The 18,567-nt window shown below is 36.6% G+C and overlaps 1 protein-coding gene across 4 annotated transcripts in view; it reads left to right on the top strand.

Annotated features, from left to right (window-relative positions):
• Positions 1-3,560: 3,560 nt before the first annotated feature.
• The window catches only part of LOC149532994 (putative WRKY transcription factor 4), a 66,350-nt gene continuing 51,343 nt past the window's right edge, over positions 3,561-18,567 (top strand). For 2 of the 4 annotated variants that reach the window (XM_089804440.1, XM_089804442.1), the window contains exons 1-4: positions 3,561-4,083; positions 6,960-7,064; positions 15,646-16,427; positions 16,539-16,703. In XM_089804440.1, the coding sequence (XP_089660566.1) occupies positions 3,661-4,083; positions 6,960-7,064; positions 15,646-16,427; positions 16,539-16,703 (1,475 nt within the window). In that variant the 5' untranslated portion in view covers positions 3,561-3,660. Of the gene's footprint in view, positions 4,084-6,959; positions 7,065-15,642; positions 16,428-16,538; positions 16,704-18,567 lie in introns of all 4 variants that reach the window. The other 2 variants (XM_089804439.1, XM_089804441.1) reach the window with 1 other exon arrangement.

Here is an 18,567-nt window from a genome sequence, read left to right as displayed (position 1 = left end):
TCATCACTCAAAGGAAATTTATCTTCCACTATTCACATAAACAAACGTATATGTAATTGTTCAATGCATTTAAAATTACTATTGAAACAAGTTAAGTTGAAACAAATTCAAGCTAGTTAATTCATTTGATCAAGATTGTCATAATTTGAACGAATGACTCATGCTTTTGATGTATTTTTTAAGATGAAGATACTGATATTAAAAGCAAAGTTTTTATTTTTATTTTCTCGAGAATACTCACGAGTTTAACTCAATGATCAATAACTTAACTTTTTATAAGAAAAGTCAACTCACAATCTCTCAAACAATGTGCAACATACCCTCATCCACGAAAAAATCAACAAAAAATGAACCCATAACCCAAACTATCTAATACATAATCGAAATCAAATAAGCTAATCCTTATGACCATACATCAAAACTATGCAATAACAAACCACCATATCCTAATCAAAATAAACATTCCTAATCAAATTGTGAGATCAAATAAGCTAATCCTTAAGACTGTACATTAAAACTATGTTATAACAAACCACCATATCCGAATCAAAATTATCATTCCTAATTAAATCACGAGATCAAATAAGCTAATCCTTAAGACCATAATTACACTATATTATAACAAACCACCATATCGTAATCAAAATAAGCATTCCTAATCAAATGAACCAAACAAATAAAAATAATCAAAACAAACAACCAACCACAACACAACAAAACAACTCAATCCATTTTCACAAGTGTCACTCAATAAGTTTACACCTCCTCCAAGTCACAAGCTCACCAAATTCAATGAATGACGAGAGGAATAAATAGTGTCATAATAAAAAGTCAGCACTAGTGTTTCAAATAAATCCTACCATTGACTCAAAGCCTATCCATTTACACTGCTATCAATATTTAATACAAATTATGCTTGCACAAACGCTAAGCTAAGCTAAGATTATTCATGGTGAGGTGCCCCCACAAGTAGAAGCGGAAAAAAAGATGGGAAAAAAAAATCTACCTTTTTCAACATTGTAGACTCCTATGTAAACCTTAGAAAACGAAATTGACGGAAATTCCTTCCCAAAAGTCTTCGTAGTCATGGAAAACTATTATTAAATTGACATAAATTTCAAGCTCACAATAATTTCCGTCACGTCAGCTACACTTATGAAGTTTAGAGAAGAAGGATCGAAATACGAATGAACACGAAATGTTTGGTGGAGAAAGCACCAAAATAATTGACAACCCCGTACCCCAATTTGACTATACCTTGTTCAAATAAAATATCCAACAAATATCAACATAACTTGACCCTCTCCATAAATCCAAATACTCCACGTAACTTCAAGTCTAAAACTTTGGACATTTGGAAGGCTTGTGATGTACTCATAGAGAGGGTTGGTAATTTCTTATCACAAGTATGAGATCATAAAGTTAAAATCTTTCCTAGCTCACATGGTATGTTAGGGAAGTGTTGCACCAGTGTTATTGTAATGTTGGTCTAGGTTCTTTCAACTCTCATGATATAGATGGATATGCCCTACTAGTGTTACAAGCAATTAAAACTAAATTTTATTACTATTTTGATATATTAACTATTGGCGTAACCATTGCACTTGCTTTTGGTGCAAATGTCAGTGTTAAAAAGTTTACCAACACATTGTATTTTGATAAAAAACTTTGTCATATGGACGAGGTTCTAGAAGTCCTAAAAGTGAAAAATAACTCTTTTTCTGTAAAATTAAATTAAGTGAATAAATGATTTGATGACTATTTTAATAGGTCGTCTATTATTATTTTATGTTTGGGTCCACGTGCCTTTGTTATTTCTGACTTTATCAATTTGACTTTAAAACATGATTCCATACCATCCTTAAAACAAAAAGTTATGACTAGACATTTCAACTAGTACTTTCAAAAGATAATATATAAAGTAAGTGAAAATAACTTGAAGATTTGAAAATTGAGTTGAAAATGGTCACTTTTTAAATTTTTATCTTCAATATGTAGTGATTAAGAAAATGTATGGTATCAATGTTTTTTGAATAGAAAATTCAGATGATTAAGTCTAGCTTTTTGGACAAATAAGTCATATATTTTTAATGTGTCAAATTATGACATTTTATCATGATTCATTTGTGTTGTTTCTAAGTCAAATTCATTGACCCTTATTTTACAAGTAGAGATTCACATGAACCCATTTATCTTGAAAATACATGACCTACTTAACATTCATTGCATCTAAGTGATGCTCATGCGAGTGTAACATCTAATATTACTCTTAATTCAAATGTGTTTGACCTTCGAGTTTGCTCAAAGATCGAATCACATAACAAATATATTTATGAACGATCCCCTAACATTTTGAACATACCAAAGAGCTTAAATTCTTCGTTGAAGTTAAATGGTTTTGAGTAAGTCTATTATAAAAAAAATACACAAAAAATGTACGTTAGTTTTGTGTGCATGTGAAATTATTAATTCAACACAAAGCTCCTTTATCTTGCAATATGGATATACTCTTCATAGTGATGCATGAATGCTACTTGTTTCATTAAAAAACCATTAATGTTCAATCCTAATGGTTGTTTTAATAATTTTAATTAGTTTTGTGTGCATGTGAAATTAGTAATTCAACACAAAGCTCCTCTATCTTGCAATATGGATATACTCTTCATGGTAATGCATGAATGCTACTTCTTTCATAAAAAACCCATAAATGTTCGATCCTAATGGTTATTTTAATAAATTTAATTAGGGGTTGAGATAGAAGTGATTACATAAACATGGGTTCACAAGATTTTAGTGTGTGTAGGTTTCTTTTAGTGGGGCCATATATTTTACTGTCTATGGGCGACTTTGGTGGAACCACTTCTCAAATAGTAGGGGGCCTTTGTCGTGTTGGATGAAAGCTTCCTTCATCTAATGCATCTACCACATGATTGCTAAATTCACCTCATGTGCATGAAGCTTATGAGAAAGGAAATGAAACATTGATATTGATCAAGATTCACTCACCATGACACCCTTCTTGAATGTATATCCCTTATTTGTTAGCTCTTAATAGAAAATATAACTACCTAAACTCATAATCTTAAATCCATTTGTAAAATAAAAAGATATCAACTTAAATACATATCTCAAATTTGATCTCAATTTAATCTAACTAAACATAAACCCTCAATAACATTCTCCTAGTCTAACTACAAATGATCTGATTTAATTTGTCAAACCAACTTGAACTCCCAATTATTTTTTAAAATAAGATTCATCCTCCTCATGTAATAAAAATACATTAGCAACAATTTCTAAAATATTTAACTTAAAAAATTAAAATTCCTAATATCATAGTAGAATAGAGAGCTTGAAATGTGATTGCAACTATTAGCCCCGTCACGCGGGCCCAAAAATTTATTGGGCCCTTGAGCCTCAAGGTCATGTGAAAGTAGTTCAAGTTAAACCAAAAATCCAATCCAAGTTTTTTGACTGATTTTCTTACGGGCTCAAAATCCTTTCCTCCCTCTTCTTCCGATACATACAAAAGGCAACAAGAACCCCATGTTGACGGATTTAGTCCTCTTCAGACAACAGGAGATCTTTTTCGTTTTCAGCACAGAAGAGCACTGATATTATCCCACGGTTCTCACAATAAAACCAGGGGCTTATAAAACCATGGAAGGGAAAGAGAAGAGGTCGGGCATGGGTGAGGGCGGAGGAGGAGGGGGCTTACTGCTAACAAAGCCAGCAGCAACAAGGCCCCCTTTAACTCTTCCGCCGCGTTCGGAGGCGATTCTATCGCCTGGTCCTATAAGCCTTGTGTCCTCCTTCTTTGCAGAGCATGACCCTGACTCTGAGTGCAAGACCTTCTCTCAGCTGCTAGCGGGTGCCATGGCTTCACCACCTGCCAGAGATAATACCAATAATAACAATAACAATGATGCTAAGCCCCCGGGGTCTGCAAGTAGCAGTAGTGCCAAGTTCAAGTGTATGCCGCCTGCAAGCATTCCTATTCCTCGGCCCCCATATTTGACTCTGCCTCATGGGCTCAGCCCCTCTACTTTGCTGGACTCTCCCATGCTGCTAACCAATTCACAGGTGCAATTCCTCACTGGGTTTGTCATTATAAAAACACCAATTTGTATTCTTATGCATTATTCGGAGTAATTGATTTGTTTTGAACTGGGTTCGACATTAAAACATACCGACATCTATTTTGTGTGCTTTTTAGAGTAATCTGGGTTTTCTGAGAACTGAATTGCTGATGGGTGTATCCGCCGAGTCTGAATTTTGGCTTCAATTCGTGCTTTTTGAAGTTGAAGTTGTATATGCCGAAGTGGGTTTTTGTTAGATATTCAAATTATTTGAGATCCAATTTGTTGAAGGGTTTAGTTGTTTTTCACAAAGTGTGCGGATACCGAATATCTGTTTAGATAAATGTATGGCCCAAGAACCATGAATAGAGTCTAAAACGTTTTAGAAAGCAATTGAGGTTAATTTGCCTTCTGATATTCTAGGAGCTAGCTACCTTTTCATTACAACTTTACTATCGCAATTATAGTTTGGTAGTATGAACTAATATATCTTTCCACCTGAGAAGTCTAGTAGGTGTCAGTACTCAACCTATGGAGCGCCACTGATGGGATTAAACTGCAGGTTAAAGGTCCAGTGCGTTATGTAACAGTTTTCCTTTATGGTGGAGAATATCCATTTCTTCATGTTTTCATCAGTTCAGAGATTCACCAAAAGCCAATGGTACAACAACCAAACTGAATTAGCATAGAAAATGTTAGCATGTGTTGCGACCTTACTGGGTTGTTAAACATAGTAAATACATGGGCACACTGGGTTTTCATACGGAGAGTGACCACACTGGTTCTTGAATGTGTGTGTTTGACTAAATAAGTATCTCAGGTTCTGAAGCCGGGTCCCTATTTGCAGTAATATCAACAAAAGCATATTCTTTTGTAGATTTAGTAATGTATATTAATGTTGACGTTGCAGTTAGTATCCCGCATTTAAATTTAGTGAATGAATCTTGTACTATTATTGCAAAGTAATCATCTTCATGCCTAATTTTAGGACTCAAATCTCTGTCATCAGTTTTTATTGCCTTCTGATTTCTTTTGTAGCTAAGTAGGAAGCCATCTCATATCTTAGTTGTTACAATGTTTATCTTTCGGTTGAGAAGTTGCTTCAAACGGTTCACATAGAATGTTGCTTCAAAATATTCATAATGGTGTATGCCTGTGAAAGCCAACTTTTCTGCTGCTTTGCACTCTTTGTTTTGGTACTGTGTTATTATCTCGCTGAGTGTCCACCTTCAAATCTTCCTCATAGTTACACTCTTTTAGAGCAACTTCTTGGCCACTTCACAAGCTTTGCTATAAGAACAGGTTTTCTTTTTCTTACAATCCCTGTCATCGTGTGATGCATCTCTATTTTTGACAGTCCATCAACCTTGTCACACGTCCTTGGTACCAAAAATTAATTGAAAACAATCTCCACCACATTCACTATTATGCTGCATTAATATGGGGCCATGTCTGTCAGGTTTTAAAATTCGAGTTGTTAGAGCATTAAGTGCATCATTTTTAAAATTTTTTACTAGATCATGTTGTGATTTACTGAATCTGTGACCTTTTTAAAACTAATTATAAGTAATGTACTTTGTGCTTTGTTCCTATTCTCATATAGTTGTCAGCTATTTAAGAAAATGTCATTTTTGTGTGTTGCAGCCTTGCATTGTTTTTTGTAGACTGTTCTTTGTATGAAATGGTTGCTTAAATATTGATTCTTGAAGTTGAAACTTATAAATTTGGATCTTTGCTTGAATGAAGTCACTCTTGTTTGATGAATTGGTGTGGATATGCTGCCGATTTATGTAGCATTCTAACTTGGGAAAGTGTTGCTGTATAAATACCTGAGAAAGCGATTCATTCATAGAATTATGACAGCACACATGTGTGACTGTGCTTACTTGACATTTAAATGGTGACTGATTGGCCTGCACGAGCTTGAGTATTGCTTGTGTAATACATTGAGAAAATACTGTGTGCACTATTCTAGCATTTAATATTGTGTGTCACTAATGTTGCAATTGGTTTTTTCCCACCTAATTTTTCTCTTTTAAGATAGAACACCCTATGAATGCTTTTGTTTTTCCTTGCTTGATTTTGAATATAAATCCTGACACACTTTCAATACTGGCAAAGTTAAAGCACTATTTTCAGTAGCTTGTGCTAGTATGCATGCCACAGAGCCTGATCTTGTTTTGTTTGTTCTTGGTGATTCTGTAATTAGCACATGTAGATAGTAATTAATAGGAAATTGAAAATATTGTACGATGAAGTTATTGAAACAACTTTTGTGCTTCTTGACCAATTGGCCTGCACAAGCTTGAGTATTGCTCATTTAGTATGTTCAGAATATTGTGCAGACTGGTGTAGCATTTGATTACATGCTTCACTAAATGTTGCAATTGATTTTTTTTCTTGCTAATGTTGTTAAATTAGAACACCATATGAAGGTTTTTGTCTTTCCTTGTTTGATTTTGAATATAAAGCCGAACACACTTCCAATACTGGCAAGTTTGAAGCACTATTTTTTTTTGTAGTTTGTACAGTATGCATGTTATAGAGCATGATCTTGTTTTGTTTGTTCTTGTTAATTCCTTAATTAGCATCTAAGTGGTGAAACTCTTTATCTGTCTTCAAAACCTGAAAGAATGTAATGCCATCACAAGGCTAGTAGAAAAATGAGTCTTTGACAATCATTTGTCATGGGTCATACTATTAAAATTTATACTTGCATGTGGGGATTGGTCGAGAGTGTTGAGCTGTGATTAAATGCATGCATCTTTGGAATCTTTTTGTTACCTTAGAAAACAGATCCTTTTAAATATGATTTATGAAGTTGCTTTTAAAGCTAAAAATAGCTGATCCAGATAATTAAGTCGTCGGATATTTTTCCAGGTTGAGCCATCACCAACAACAGGCAATGTCCCACTTGTTCCTATCAAACAAGAGAATGCAGATAAGGAAGGTGGATCAAATTTGGTCTTCAAACCATATCCAAAGGTTGGTACCTCTAATTCCCCTTTGGCGATCTTTTGAAGTCTTGTAGGCTATTCACTTATTCAACCTGATTAGAGTTGTATTTGTTTTATACAAATTTGTATACTGAGAATTTACATTCAATTTTCAGTATGTCTCAAGCAATGTAAATAAGCTTTTTGTTATCTTTTTTTTGAAATTTTATTAACATCAATAATTTGGAGTGTGGAGAATGTAAGCTATGGGTATCATTTTTGAAACCACTCATTAGGAGTTCATTTATAGGTATTTTGTGTGGAATCTGGATACAGACACTTAAAGATACATACTTGGTCACTAGGTTTTGAATTAATTAAGTGATCTGTAATGTCCCCACTTTAGCAGTTGTCCAATTGTGTGACCGTTAGCCTTTTATTTTATTTTATTCATCCCACATTGCTTGTGAAAAGTGGTCAACCCTATGAAGTAGGAATAAAAGGAGAGCTTGTAGCTATTGTTAGGCAGGTTGAATATGAGAAGAAATTGGATGCGCGAGTTACGGATCTGTTCTTGGCATTAGAGGACGTCTATCTTTTCTTGTGACATTCTAGATGTCATTCCCTTGGGGTTTGAACTTTGGAATTCATTGCTATTAGCTTCATTAACAGGCAGCTTGGGCGAATTCCCAGCTATAGGCGGATTGGGTGTTTGTTCATACCATTCTCATTCCTTGTCCGATACTTATGCCATTGTGGAAGAATGTTTTTATGAGGGTCTTGGACTGATTGAAGGCAGTTTTTACTGTACCAGCACTGTAGCGCAGCACTATTCATATTACTGTGGCAGCAAGTTGGGAAATCATGACTGGAATAACATGTTATAATGCTAGAGTAATTAGTGAGTTGGAAAGTTTGCTATGTATTTGATTTTATTAGCTTGAAAACTAATATTATTTCAATACTAGTTCAATCTTCAGTTTTGCATAAATTCCTTCTTGTTCATGTTATGTGGTTTCAAATCTATGCAAAGACATTAAAATCACTATCAACAGTTGGTTCGGTTTTTTGGGCATTTCTAGGTTGCCCATTACAGTGGTCCTGCCATCTTGTGGAGGTCTTATAGGGAATTTGGGACAGCTGGATAAAGGGAAAAGTGTTTGACAAAATGTCAAAACACTAAAATTAGAAATTAAAAAGGCTAAGCATTTATGTTTGAGCGTGCGATAGTGGCTTTATAATTTTCGCAATACTAGAGCAAGACAAAGTAGGAGTTTAGATGCAAAGCGTACAATCTAGTTCATATGTGCAAAGGGACATACAATCTAGTCATACAAACATAGAGGAGATATTCCTTGAACAAGATAGCAGTATGGGTGATCAAGATGACAGGAATACAGAATTAGGTGGAGGCAGGAATGTCGGTTTAGATCAGGAGGAGGTAATGTTCAGATGGTTATTGGGTACATTAAAAGAGGGGCAACGTATGCAATAGGAGCAGAATAGGCGAATGGATATGATGTTGCAGCTTATGGCTAGACAGATGGGCGTTAATATTAATCTAGATGATGCCAACAATGGAAACAATAACAATGGGGGAAACGATAACAATAGGGGCAATGATAATAATGGAGGCCGAGGCAACAACAACGGTCCTGAGAATAACATTAATGGTAATAATGGACATGGCAACAATGAGAATGAGGCTGATAACTTTAGACATGTTGCATGCCCATCTCGAACAGCGAGCTCGAGACCTCTTCTACCCACCTTCTCACCTAGAGGTCCAGTTCAACCAGTAAATGAACCGCAAATTACCGAGTTACAGGATTAGTTCAGGAGGGACTGGGAGGCTAGTGGACCGGAGTTTCAGGTGGATATTTCCCTTAGAGTTTATATGGACTTGAGGATGAGACACATGCCCAGATCAGGAGGGAGAAGTCAAAACTTTGAGCTAAGAAAGAAAGTTGGGAAACTTTCTTACCTTATTATGATGCTTCAGAGAAGATGACTGCACGAGCTTAGGTGCAAAAGGTATATACATACTTCTAGTTGAATCCTATGCCTGAGGAGGAGGCTATCAAGTATGCGACTATTCATTTGGATGGTCTAGCACATGAGTGGTGGCACCATGGCATGGTAACCTTGGGACATAATCAGATCACATCTTATGAGGAGTTCATTGAGAGACTCATAGAGAGATTTGATACCAAAGATCCCGAGTTACAAATTAAGGAGTTGACACAACTCAAGTAGTGTGGATTAGTTGAGACGTATATTAGTGAATTTCAAAGGTTAGCTGTGTTAGTCATAGATATTTCAGAGAGAGGTTAGATCCCTTGAGGGGTTGGGTCAAGGGGCAACACCCAACTATGTTAAAGGAGGCCACTAAAAAGGCTCGTGACCTAGCACCTTCTTCTTTTAGGAGCAGATTTCGACATAGGGATTCATATATGAAGAAGGACAAGGAGAAGGACAAAAAATCTTTTCACAAGGATGCTCAGCCAAAAAGGGATAATAAGTTGGATAATGACACCCTGAATGAGTTGAGGAGGAAGAAGCTATGTTTTCATTGCAAAGAGCCTTGGGACTTATCTCATAAGTGTCCTTTCAAGGCTAAGGCAAATCAAATGAAGTATTTCTCAATAGAGGAGTCACAATCAGAGAGGGAGGATCAACACTTTGATTTAGACGAGGATAGCACTACAGAGGAGAGCAACATTCTTGATGGTGAGAAGTCATTGGCATGATTAACGGGGGCTCAGAAGGCAACCACATTTAAGGTTAGGGGTACTATCTAGGGGCAGAAAGTGATTCATTCATTGACATTGGGGCTACACATAATTTCGTAGATGCACAATTAGTAGCCAAGAGAGGTTTATAGACCGAGGAGCACGCTGGGTTTAGAGTCATGGTAGCTAATGGTGACAAATTATTATGCACTCGGAAGATATCTAATCTTCACATCAGGTTTGGAGATGGCTATGAGTTGGAGGATGAGTTCTATGTAGTAGACATGGGAGACTATGATGTCATCCTTGGCATGACATGGATGGCCTTGCTAGTTGAGTTCACACTCAACCTAGCAAAATTGGAGATGAGGTTCCAGCATGGGGGCAAAATTGTTGTACTTAGAGGACTTTCAGATGGGACCTGTAGAGTAATCTCCTTAAGGAGAATGCAAAGACTGTTTTGGCATGATGATATAGAGTGGGCGACAGAATGTTTCACTATGCCAGCCTCACAGGAGCCACAAGTGAAGAGTCTTCCACTAGGTATCCAGGAGATACTTGATAGGCATGCAAAAGTTTTTGGCGAGATTCTGCATGGGGTTCCTCCTGACAGAGGGATAGAGCATGTTATTGAGGTCGAGGAGGGAGCCAAACTAGTTATGATTACTCCCTATCGTCATACTAAGAAACACAAGGATGAGATAGAGAAGGCGATTAAGGATTTGTTGGAGATGGGGCATATTAGGCCTAGTAAGAGCCCCTTTGCTTCAGTAGTAGTATTGGTAAAGAAGAAGGATGGGATGATGGACATGTGCATCGATTATAGGGCATTAAATAAGAAGACCATTAAGAATAGATATCCCATCCTTTAGATAGATTTGCTGCATGGTGCATGCTTCTTTACGAAGATTGATTTACGGTCAAGGTATCATCAAATTAGGATGAGGGTGGAGGACATCGAGAAGACAACTTTTTGGTGTCACTATGGCCACTTTGAGTTTTTGGTTATGCCATTTGGGCTAACCAATGCCCCTGCTACGTTTGAGAGTTGCATGAATCAAGTATTCAGGGGGCAGCTTAGGAGATTTGACCTGATTTTCTTCGATGACATTTTGGTCTTTAGTAAGACTTGGGAGGAGCATTTACAACATCTTGAGATGGTGTTGTCCATTTTGGAGAAAGAGTCACTATATGCCAAGAAGTCTAAGTGTGAGTTTGGGTTGACTGAGTTACTATACCTTGGGCATATCATTAGCGCAGATGGAGTTCGGGTAGATCCCAAAAATATTAGAGCTATTGTTGATTAGCCTACTCCTACGAACCTCACACAACTTAAGGGGATCTTTGGTCTCTACGGGTTTTATAGGAGATTTGTTAAGGGATTTTTATAGATCGCTGCACCCTTGACAAACCTTACTAGGAAAGGAGCCTTTGTATGGACAGGGGAAGCTCAGAGATGCTTTGATCATTTCAAGAAAGTGATGTCATCATGTCTAGTATTAGCTCTACTGAACTTCACGAAGCCATTTGAACTTCATTGTGATGCGTCAGGCGATGGGATTGGGGCAGTCTTGATGCAGGAGAAGCATCCCATTGCTTTTGAGAGTAGGAAGCTCCGTGGAGTGGAGAGGAGCTATTCCATCTATGATCGGAAGATGTTAGCTATTATGCATGCATTGGCCAAGTTTCGGTCCTACCTAGTTGGGGGAAGTTTGTTATGAAGACTGATCACAGCAGCATCAAATACTTCATAAGTTAGCAAGGTTTAAATGATAGACAACAAAAGTGGATTACAAAGTTGCAGGCTTATGACTTTGACATTGAGTTTGTCAAAGGGAAGAAGAATGTGGTGGCAGATGCTTTATCCAAGAGACCTCATATTTGTGCTCTAACTGAGATTATAGGAGATTGGAGAAATAAGATTACAACAGAGTATGTGAGGGACACTTGGGCTTCTGGAGTGATTGCAGGCACCATACATGATGATCGTTATGTGGTGATGGGCGGATTGATCAAATTCTAGGGTAGGATATATTTGATTCCTTCATCACAGTTTAGGGAGGTAATATTCAAGGCATTTCATGATGCACCTATAGCTGGACATCCAGGGGTCTTTAAGACCTACAGGCAGATCCATGAGCGGTTCACATGGAAAGGGCTCAAGGATGATGTTCAGAAGCATGTCAGGGAGTGTGTAGTTTGTCAGCAGAATAAGGGAGAGCACACATGTCTTGCAGGGTTGTTACAACCTTTGCCTATTCCAGATAGGAAATGGGAAAGTATTTCTATGGACTTCATTACTGGGTTACCACGAGTACAAGGGGGAGATTGCATCTATGTGGTAGTTGACTGGCTGACAAGATTTGCCCACTTCTTTATTATTCCATCCACCTACACAGCAACAAAGGTGGCCGATCTTTTTGTCAGAGAGATATTCAGGTTACATGGGCTACCTAGTTTCATTGATAGTGATCGGGATAGTAAATTTATGAGTGTTTTTTGGGAGGAATTGTTTGGATTGTGCGCCATATATCTTACACCTAGCACTAGTTATCATCCGCAGATAGATGGGCAGACAAAGATTGTGAATAAACAGGTGGAAGGATATCTGAGGAACTATGTGACTGCACAACAGAGAGCTTGGGTCAAATGGCTACATATGGGAGAGTATTGTTATAACACCACTTATCATATGTCCATCAAGATGACTCCATTCATGGCACTGTATGGTTATGAAGCACCTAGCTTCATGGATTTAGTTTTGGGGGGTAGTAGAGTGCCCAAAGCCAAAGACTTCTTGTAGGATAGTGAGGATGTTTTGAGGGTCCTCAGGGAGAATATACAGCAGGCCTAGAATCAGCAGAAATTGAATGTTGATCAGCACCTGATAGAGTGCAGTTTTGAGGTTGGGGATATGGTTTACTTGAGGCTACAACCATACAGACAGTCATCACTCAAGAAGAGCGGAGCAGAGAAGTTGAAGCCTAGGTTTTATGGTCCCTACAGAGTGATTTGTAGGGTGGGCAAGGTTGCTTACAAGATTGAGCTTCTAGAGGGTAGTCGGGTGCATAATGTGTTTCATGTGTCGAGGCTTAAGAAAGCCATTGGTCAAAGAGTTGTGCCTTCTGCAGATTTGCCACCATTAGACGAGGAGGGGAAGCTTGTATTGATTTCTGAGGCTATTTCGGATACCAGGGAGAGGACTCTGCGGAACAGGGTGATTAAAGAATTTTTAGTTAGATGGAGAGACCTGCCAAAGGAAGATGGTACTTGGGAGAGTGAGCAGGTGTTACAACAAACAGGATTGAGATTGCTTGAGGACAAGCAATTTCGAGGGGGGCGGACTTTAATGTCCCCACTTTAGCAGTTGTCCAATTGTGTGACTGTTAGCCTTTTATTTTATTTTATTTATCCCACATTGCTTGTGAAAAGTGGTCAACCCTATGAAGTAGGAATAAAAGGAGAGCTTGTGGCTATTGTTAGGCAGGTTGATTATGAGAAAAAATTGGATGCGTGAGTTACAAAACTGTTCTTGGCATTAGAGGACGTCTACCTCTCTTGTGACATTCTAGACGTCATTCTCTTGGGGTTTGGCCTTTGGAATTCATTGCTATTATCTTCATTAACAGGAAATTTGGGCACATTTCCAGCTACAGACAGATTGAGTGTTTGCTCATACCATTCTCATTCCTTGTTCGATACTTATGACATTGTGGAGGAATGTTTTTATGAGGGTCTTGGATTGATTGAAGGCAGTTTTTACTGTACCAGCATTGTTGCACGGCACTATTCATATTACTGTGGCAGCAAGTTGGGAAATCATGACTGGAATAACATGTTATAATGCTGGAGTAATTAATGAGTTGGAAAGTTTGCTATGTATTTGATTTTATTAGCTTGAAAACTAATATTATTTCAATAGTAGTTCAATCTTCAGTTTTGCATAAATTCCTTCTTGTTCATGTTATGTGGTTTCATATCTATGCAAAGACATTAAAATCATTATCAGCAGTTGGTTTGTTTTTTTGGGCATTTCTAGGGTGCCCATTACATGATCTGTATATGGCCAATCTGAAAAGTTAACCATGTTAGGTCAAACTATGATATCTGAAGAAGAAGTTTTCAGCACATAATTTCAAAAGCTTATTTATAAATCATCCATTTTGCAACAAATAGCACGGTTTTGGATACATGAATGATCACTGTGTTTTGAGTTAATCAAGTGAATATAAATATGGCCAATCTGAATTTTTTTTGTTATGTTATGAAAAACTATGATATCAGATAAATAATTTTTCAGTGTATAATTTTACAGGCTAACTTATAAATCATTCCATTTTTAAGAAATAGTTTTTGGAGATTGAAGATGACCTTATATGAATGCTTTCTTATTTCCTTTTGTGCATTTATATGTATTCGTGATCAAATTTTTCAATAATTATTTCCTGCTCTAGTTTTCTGCAATTTGAGATCTTCATGTATCTGTAATGTTATGCATTTCAAAGAAGGGGAGGTTTTTTAAAACTTTGATAGTTAGAGTAAAGCAACTATGAACATTCCATAACAATTTCTTTTCCAGCATACAAATTTAACTTGGACAAGCAACTGTGTTCTATCGCAAAGGTTGATCTAATGAATATGATTCAAGACCTTGAAATAATCTCAGGCAATTTGTGCCAGCTTGCCTTTGATTTCAATCTTTAGACATGTATAATGTTTACATAAAATTTTTAGTCAACTATATTGAAGGAGCAGTAGGTGGTTTTGTATCAATATTAAAAAATATGACTCTCTTCAAATATATGTAGTTGTGCAATCAAGTTGGACTTTTTCTAAGTTACTTCAAACTTTGGGGAGGAGGTTGAGAAAGTGCGTTCCAAGCAGATGAATATAAAAAAAAAAGGTTTATTAAATATCTACCATGATAAACAATATTTGAATAATTGTATTTTTGGGATAATCATGTAAACATGCTGTAAAATATTGAATCAAATAGTTATTGATGTAGCTGATGAGTGAGCAGTCGGTGTGTGACATGTTAGTTCATTGAATTGTTGAAGAATGCTTGGTCGCTTTGCTATGAGAGTGCAGTAAACCATCACTACATTATCTGTATTTTCAATCTCATAAGGGGTTGTTGGGGCAAAACAAATAAACCCTCCTAACCATTTTATAAATTTCTCCTCCATTTGTCAGTTCGCCTCAACATTCAAATATCATCATACCATTAATCTTTGAATATGCTATTGCTCTTGGTGGAGTCATTGAGTGTATGGCAGATTTATTCCTTTTAGTATGGGATGAACTGGACTCTAGGACAATAGGCAATTGGAGAGCCTATTGATAGATTCCTTTCTTTTGGTATATCATTATGTATTCTTCTGTGGTGGCTGGAGTGTGAAGAGGTTTGCCTGGGGTGTGTCTCCCTCTCTCTCAGAAAACTCTTCATTCCGTCAGGACTCGGGAATTATATTACACTTCACATATGTGCTGCATTTGTATCAAACTATATTTCTGTTTCAAATTACGAACATAATCTACATTCTTATGCTTGTATGAATCTCTATAATAGTTTTGAGTCGCATCAAATAGGATGAGATTGCTATCAAAATTTATTTCCTCAGTAGCAATGATCACCGTTTACAGGAATGAAAAAACTATGATGTATTTTTGCATAATGTAATCAGTTTAGTGATAGTTTTATGTTGAGCATGCTTCCTAATGTTCTTTGCCATCATTCACTTGCACCTACATGTCAATCATTACAGTTGTAAGCTTCAATAGAATGGTATATAACTATAGATAGAATTTACAACATGCCATTAATATAATTTCGTAGCTTATTGGCTTCTTGTTACCAGTAACCTTTTGACACTCACTGGCTTGTGTTTTTAGCAGGGACCTTTCGAGATATCTCATCAGCAAGTGCTTGCCCAGATTCAAGCCCAGGCCCGGGCCCAGGCCCAGGCCCATGAGCAAATGCAAACTCATGCACTTTCTGAGACGCCACTGCTTCCTTCGTCAATGTCACCCCAGCCTTCAACTTCTTCTATGGTAGTATCTAGCATTACCAGTTCTGCTACTTCTAATAAAATTCCATCAGAAAGGAAGATAGAACATCATTTAGAAACAAAACATATGCACTCATCAAGTAAAGAGTCAAATCGAATTGTTTCAGTTCCCATTCCACCAGTTCCTTCAGTTCCCATTCCACCAGTTCTTGTGGAGAAACCTTCAGCTGATGGATATAATTGGAGAAAGTATGGTCAAAAGCAGGTGAAGGGTAGTGAATATCCCCGTAGCTACTACAAATGCACTCAACCAAATTGTCAAGTGAAGAAGAAGGTTGAGCGTTCCCACAATGGGCAAGTGACTGAAATTGTGTATAAAGGGGAGCACAATCACCCCAGACCTCAACCCACAAGGCGTATGGCTATTGTTTCACATAATTACCTATCAAGTAGTGGAAAAACCTTAGGAGCTGGAGATATGAAATCAAAAGGTAATGGCTCTAGTCCAGGGTTTTCTGAAGACCCTGGTGGCAGAGGTGATAAGAATGTTGATGGTTCGGATCCTTCAACATCAGTGAAGATAAATAACTCAGTTAATGATAGTCTAGAACAATCATCTGGTTCAAGCGATAATGATGGAGATGATAATGAGCCAGATTCAAAACGAAGGTAATATGTTTTGAACCAATGTCGCAAATTTGATTCCACTTTTCTTCCCTTCCATAATTGTGTTTTTCTTTCCATGATAATTTTTTTTCGTTTTCTTCTTTGAATCTATAGTAAGAAAGAGAAGAAAGCAGAGGAAGTGCTTGTAGTTGCACCGCTTAGGACTATTCGTGAACCACGTGTGGTTGTTCAGACAAGAAGTGATGTGGACATTCTGGATGATGGTTATCGTTGGCGCAAATATGGTCAAAAGGTGGTTAAGGGAAATCCTCATCCTCGGTATGTATTATTTTCCTTCATAACTTGTACCTTGCGAAATCTTTTCTTTGATGTTTATTATTATTGTAATGTTCTGCCTGCTGATTTTGACTTACCAAAAATGAAATGCTTGGGAACATGAGGTAGTTTTGGGAATGCGGATGGACAAAATAAAAAATAAAGTCAAGCTGTTAAAAACTTTAAAATTCTGAGAGATCTGACAAAAATATTTGCTTATGCCTTATTCATTTTCTTTTCCTAGTTTATATTTTTGCCATTCTGAAACATACTAATATACTATACATAGAAAATTTAAAATAAGCAAAGAAACTAAGATAATTGAAAAATCAAAAATAGAACTTTTTTACTTAACTTCATGCTTCTGACTTCAAAAAATAATGAAAACTGATTGAAAATGCAACTGCAAAGTAAATTCCTGGCAAAAAAAATCAGTTATTTTGTGTGAATCTATCAAAAGTCTAATTCTAGTTGTGAGGAATTATCTTTTGGATTGTTTTGTTTGTGTTTTGTATTCATTATCAAGACCTTTTACACCCTAATACTCATCTGATATTTAGTTGTGAGAAGTTATCTTTTGGATAGTACTAGTAGTAGTAGCAGGTAAAGTTTACTATTTGTGTATTTTATGTTGCGTATTCTTAATCAAGGAAACCTTCAAATGTTGATACCACCAAATGGAATTTGATTTTCTATAAAATATTCTTTAACCTCTGTTTGTTGCTTACTAGTGTTTTTAAACTCTATTACGTTGTATCTTTTTTTTCAATTTATTCTGGCTAAAGATCCCTTTATTGTTTAATATGGACCATAGTTGCACTTGTCAGTGGAGATTTGGCTATATATATACTCTATTCCTAGTCTAATATCCCACTCTTAAGCTAAAAGATACAAAAAAATGTAGCACAAGACTGAATACCTCCTGAATATTTTGTAGAATTGCTTTGCCTAAAAGGTACAAACTCCTCATGGGTTCCTTCTCTAAACTCCTTAAAACCATATAGTCTATTATGGTAAAGTTTTTGGTTATGTACAAGAAAAACCAACACTCCCTGAAATATCTTGTTACCTGCATCTTTTGTAATAACCCGACTGGAGGTCTGAAAATGTGTCATGGAAATTTGACTCAAACATGTGCATCCAAAAAGTTCTTCATAATTTGGGATATGTGTCAAGCTGGTTGTTTCACTGTAAGTTCTTGGATATGGCAAGTTGACTCCATTGTAAATTTTTTTGACCTTTTATATGCAGAACCAACTTAAAAAAATGTAACTCCATTCTAGCATTAGGTGTTAATCCAAACACCTGAAGAAATGTTTCTTTGCTGATTTCAAAATAGGTTGAACTTTTGAATCTTCCATTTTTGATTCTTCACATCAATCTTTGGTGCAGATTGGGGACCACAAACATTGTTCACTGGCCTAGGTTGATTTCTGTCATCATACAACCTCTTCAAAAGGTTTCTTCTAGAATCTAGACAATTGAATCAAAGGATCTTTAATATCACCATTGTCATCCTGGAAACGATCTATTAGAACCCCTTACTGTTGATGTAGGCATCAGATTTTTATTTATAACCCAAAGAACTTTCTCAAAGGATCATGATTACCAGCTTGCTCAGGGGCCATTTTGATTGAAGAGGAAAGGGTGATGCAGATGCAACGTATGTGACTTATCAGGCTAACGAAATGTGCATCTTTTTACAAATTTCAACACTATTATTCACAGCATCAAAATTGAAACTCGAATTATGAGCGCACAAAAGAACACACCTAGCAATTCTATAGAGTTATCATTAAACTCCCTGGCAATGTCTACATTGTAATTTTCATTTTTATTCCTCTTCATACACTGATCCCATTTCGCT

This window comes from Cupressus sempervirens, chromosome 10 (assembly GCF_028749045.1).
Source record: "Cupressus sempervirens isolate cs-2001-9-10 chromosome 10, ASM2874904v1, whole genome shotgun sequence".
Classification (NCBI taxonomy): domain Eukaryota; kingdom Viridiplantae; phylum Streptophyta; class Pinopsida; order Cupressales; family Cupressaceae; genus Cupressus; species Cupressus sempervirens.
This window is presented reverse-complemented; position numbering and strand designations above follow the sequence as displayed.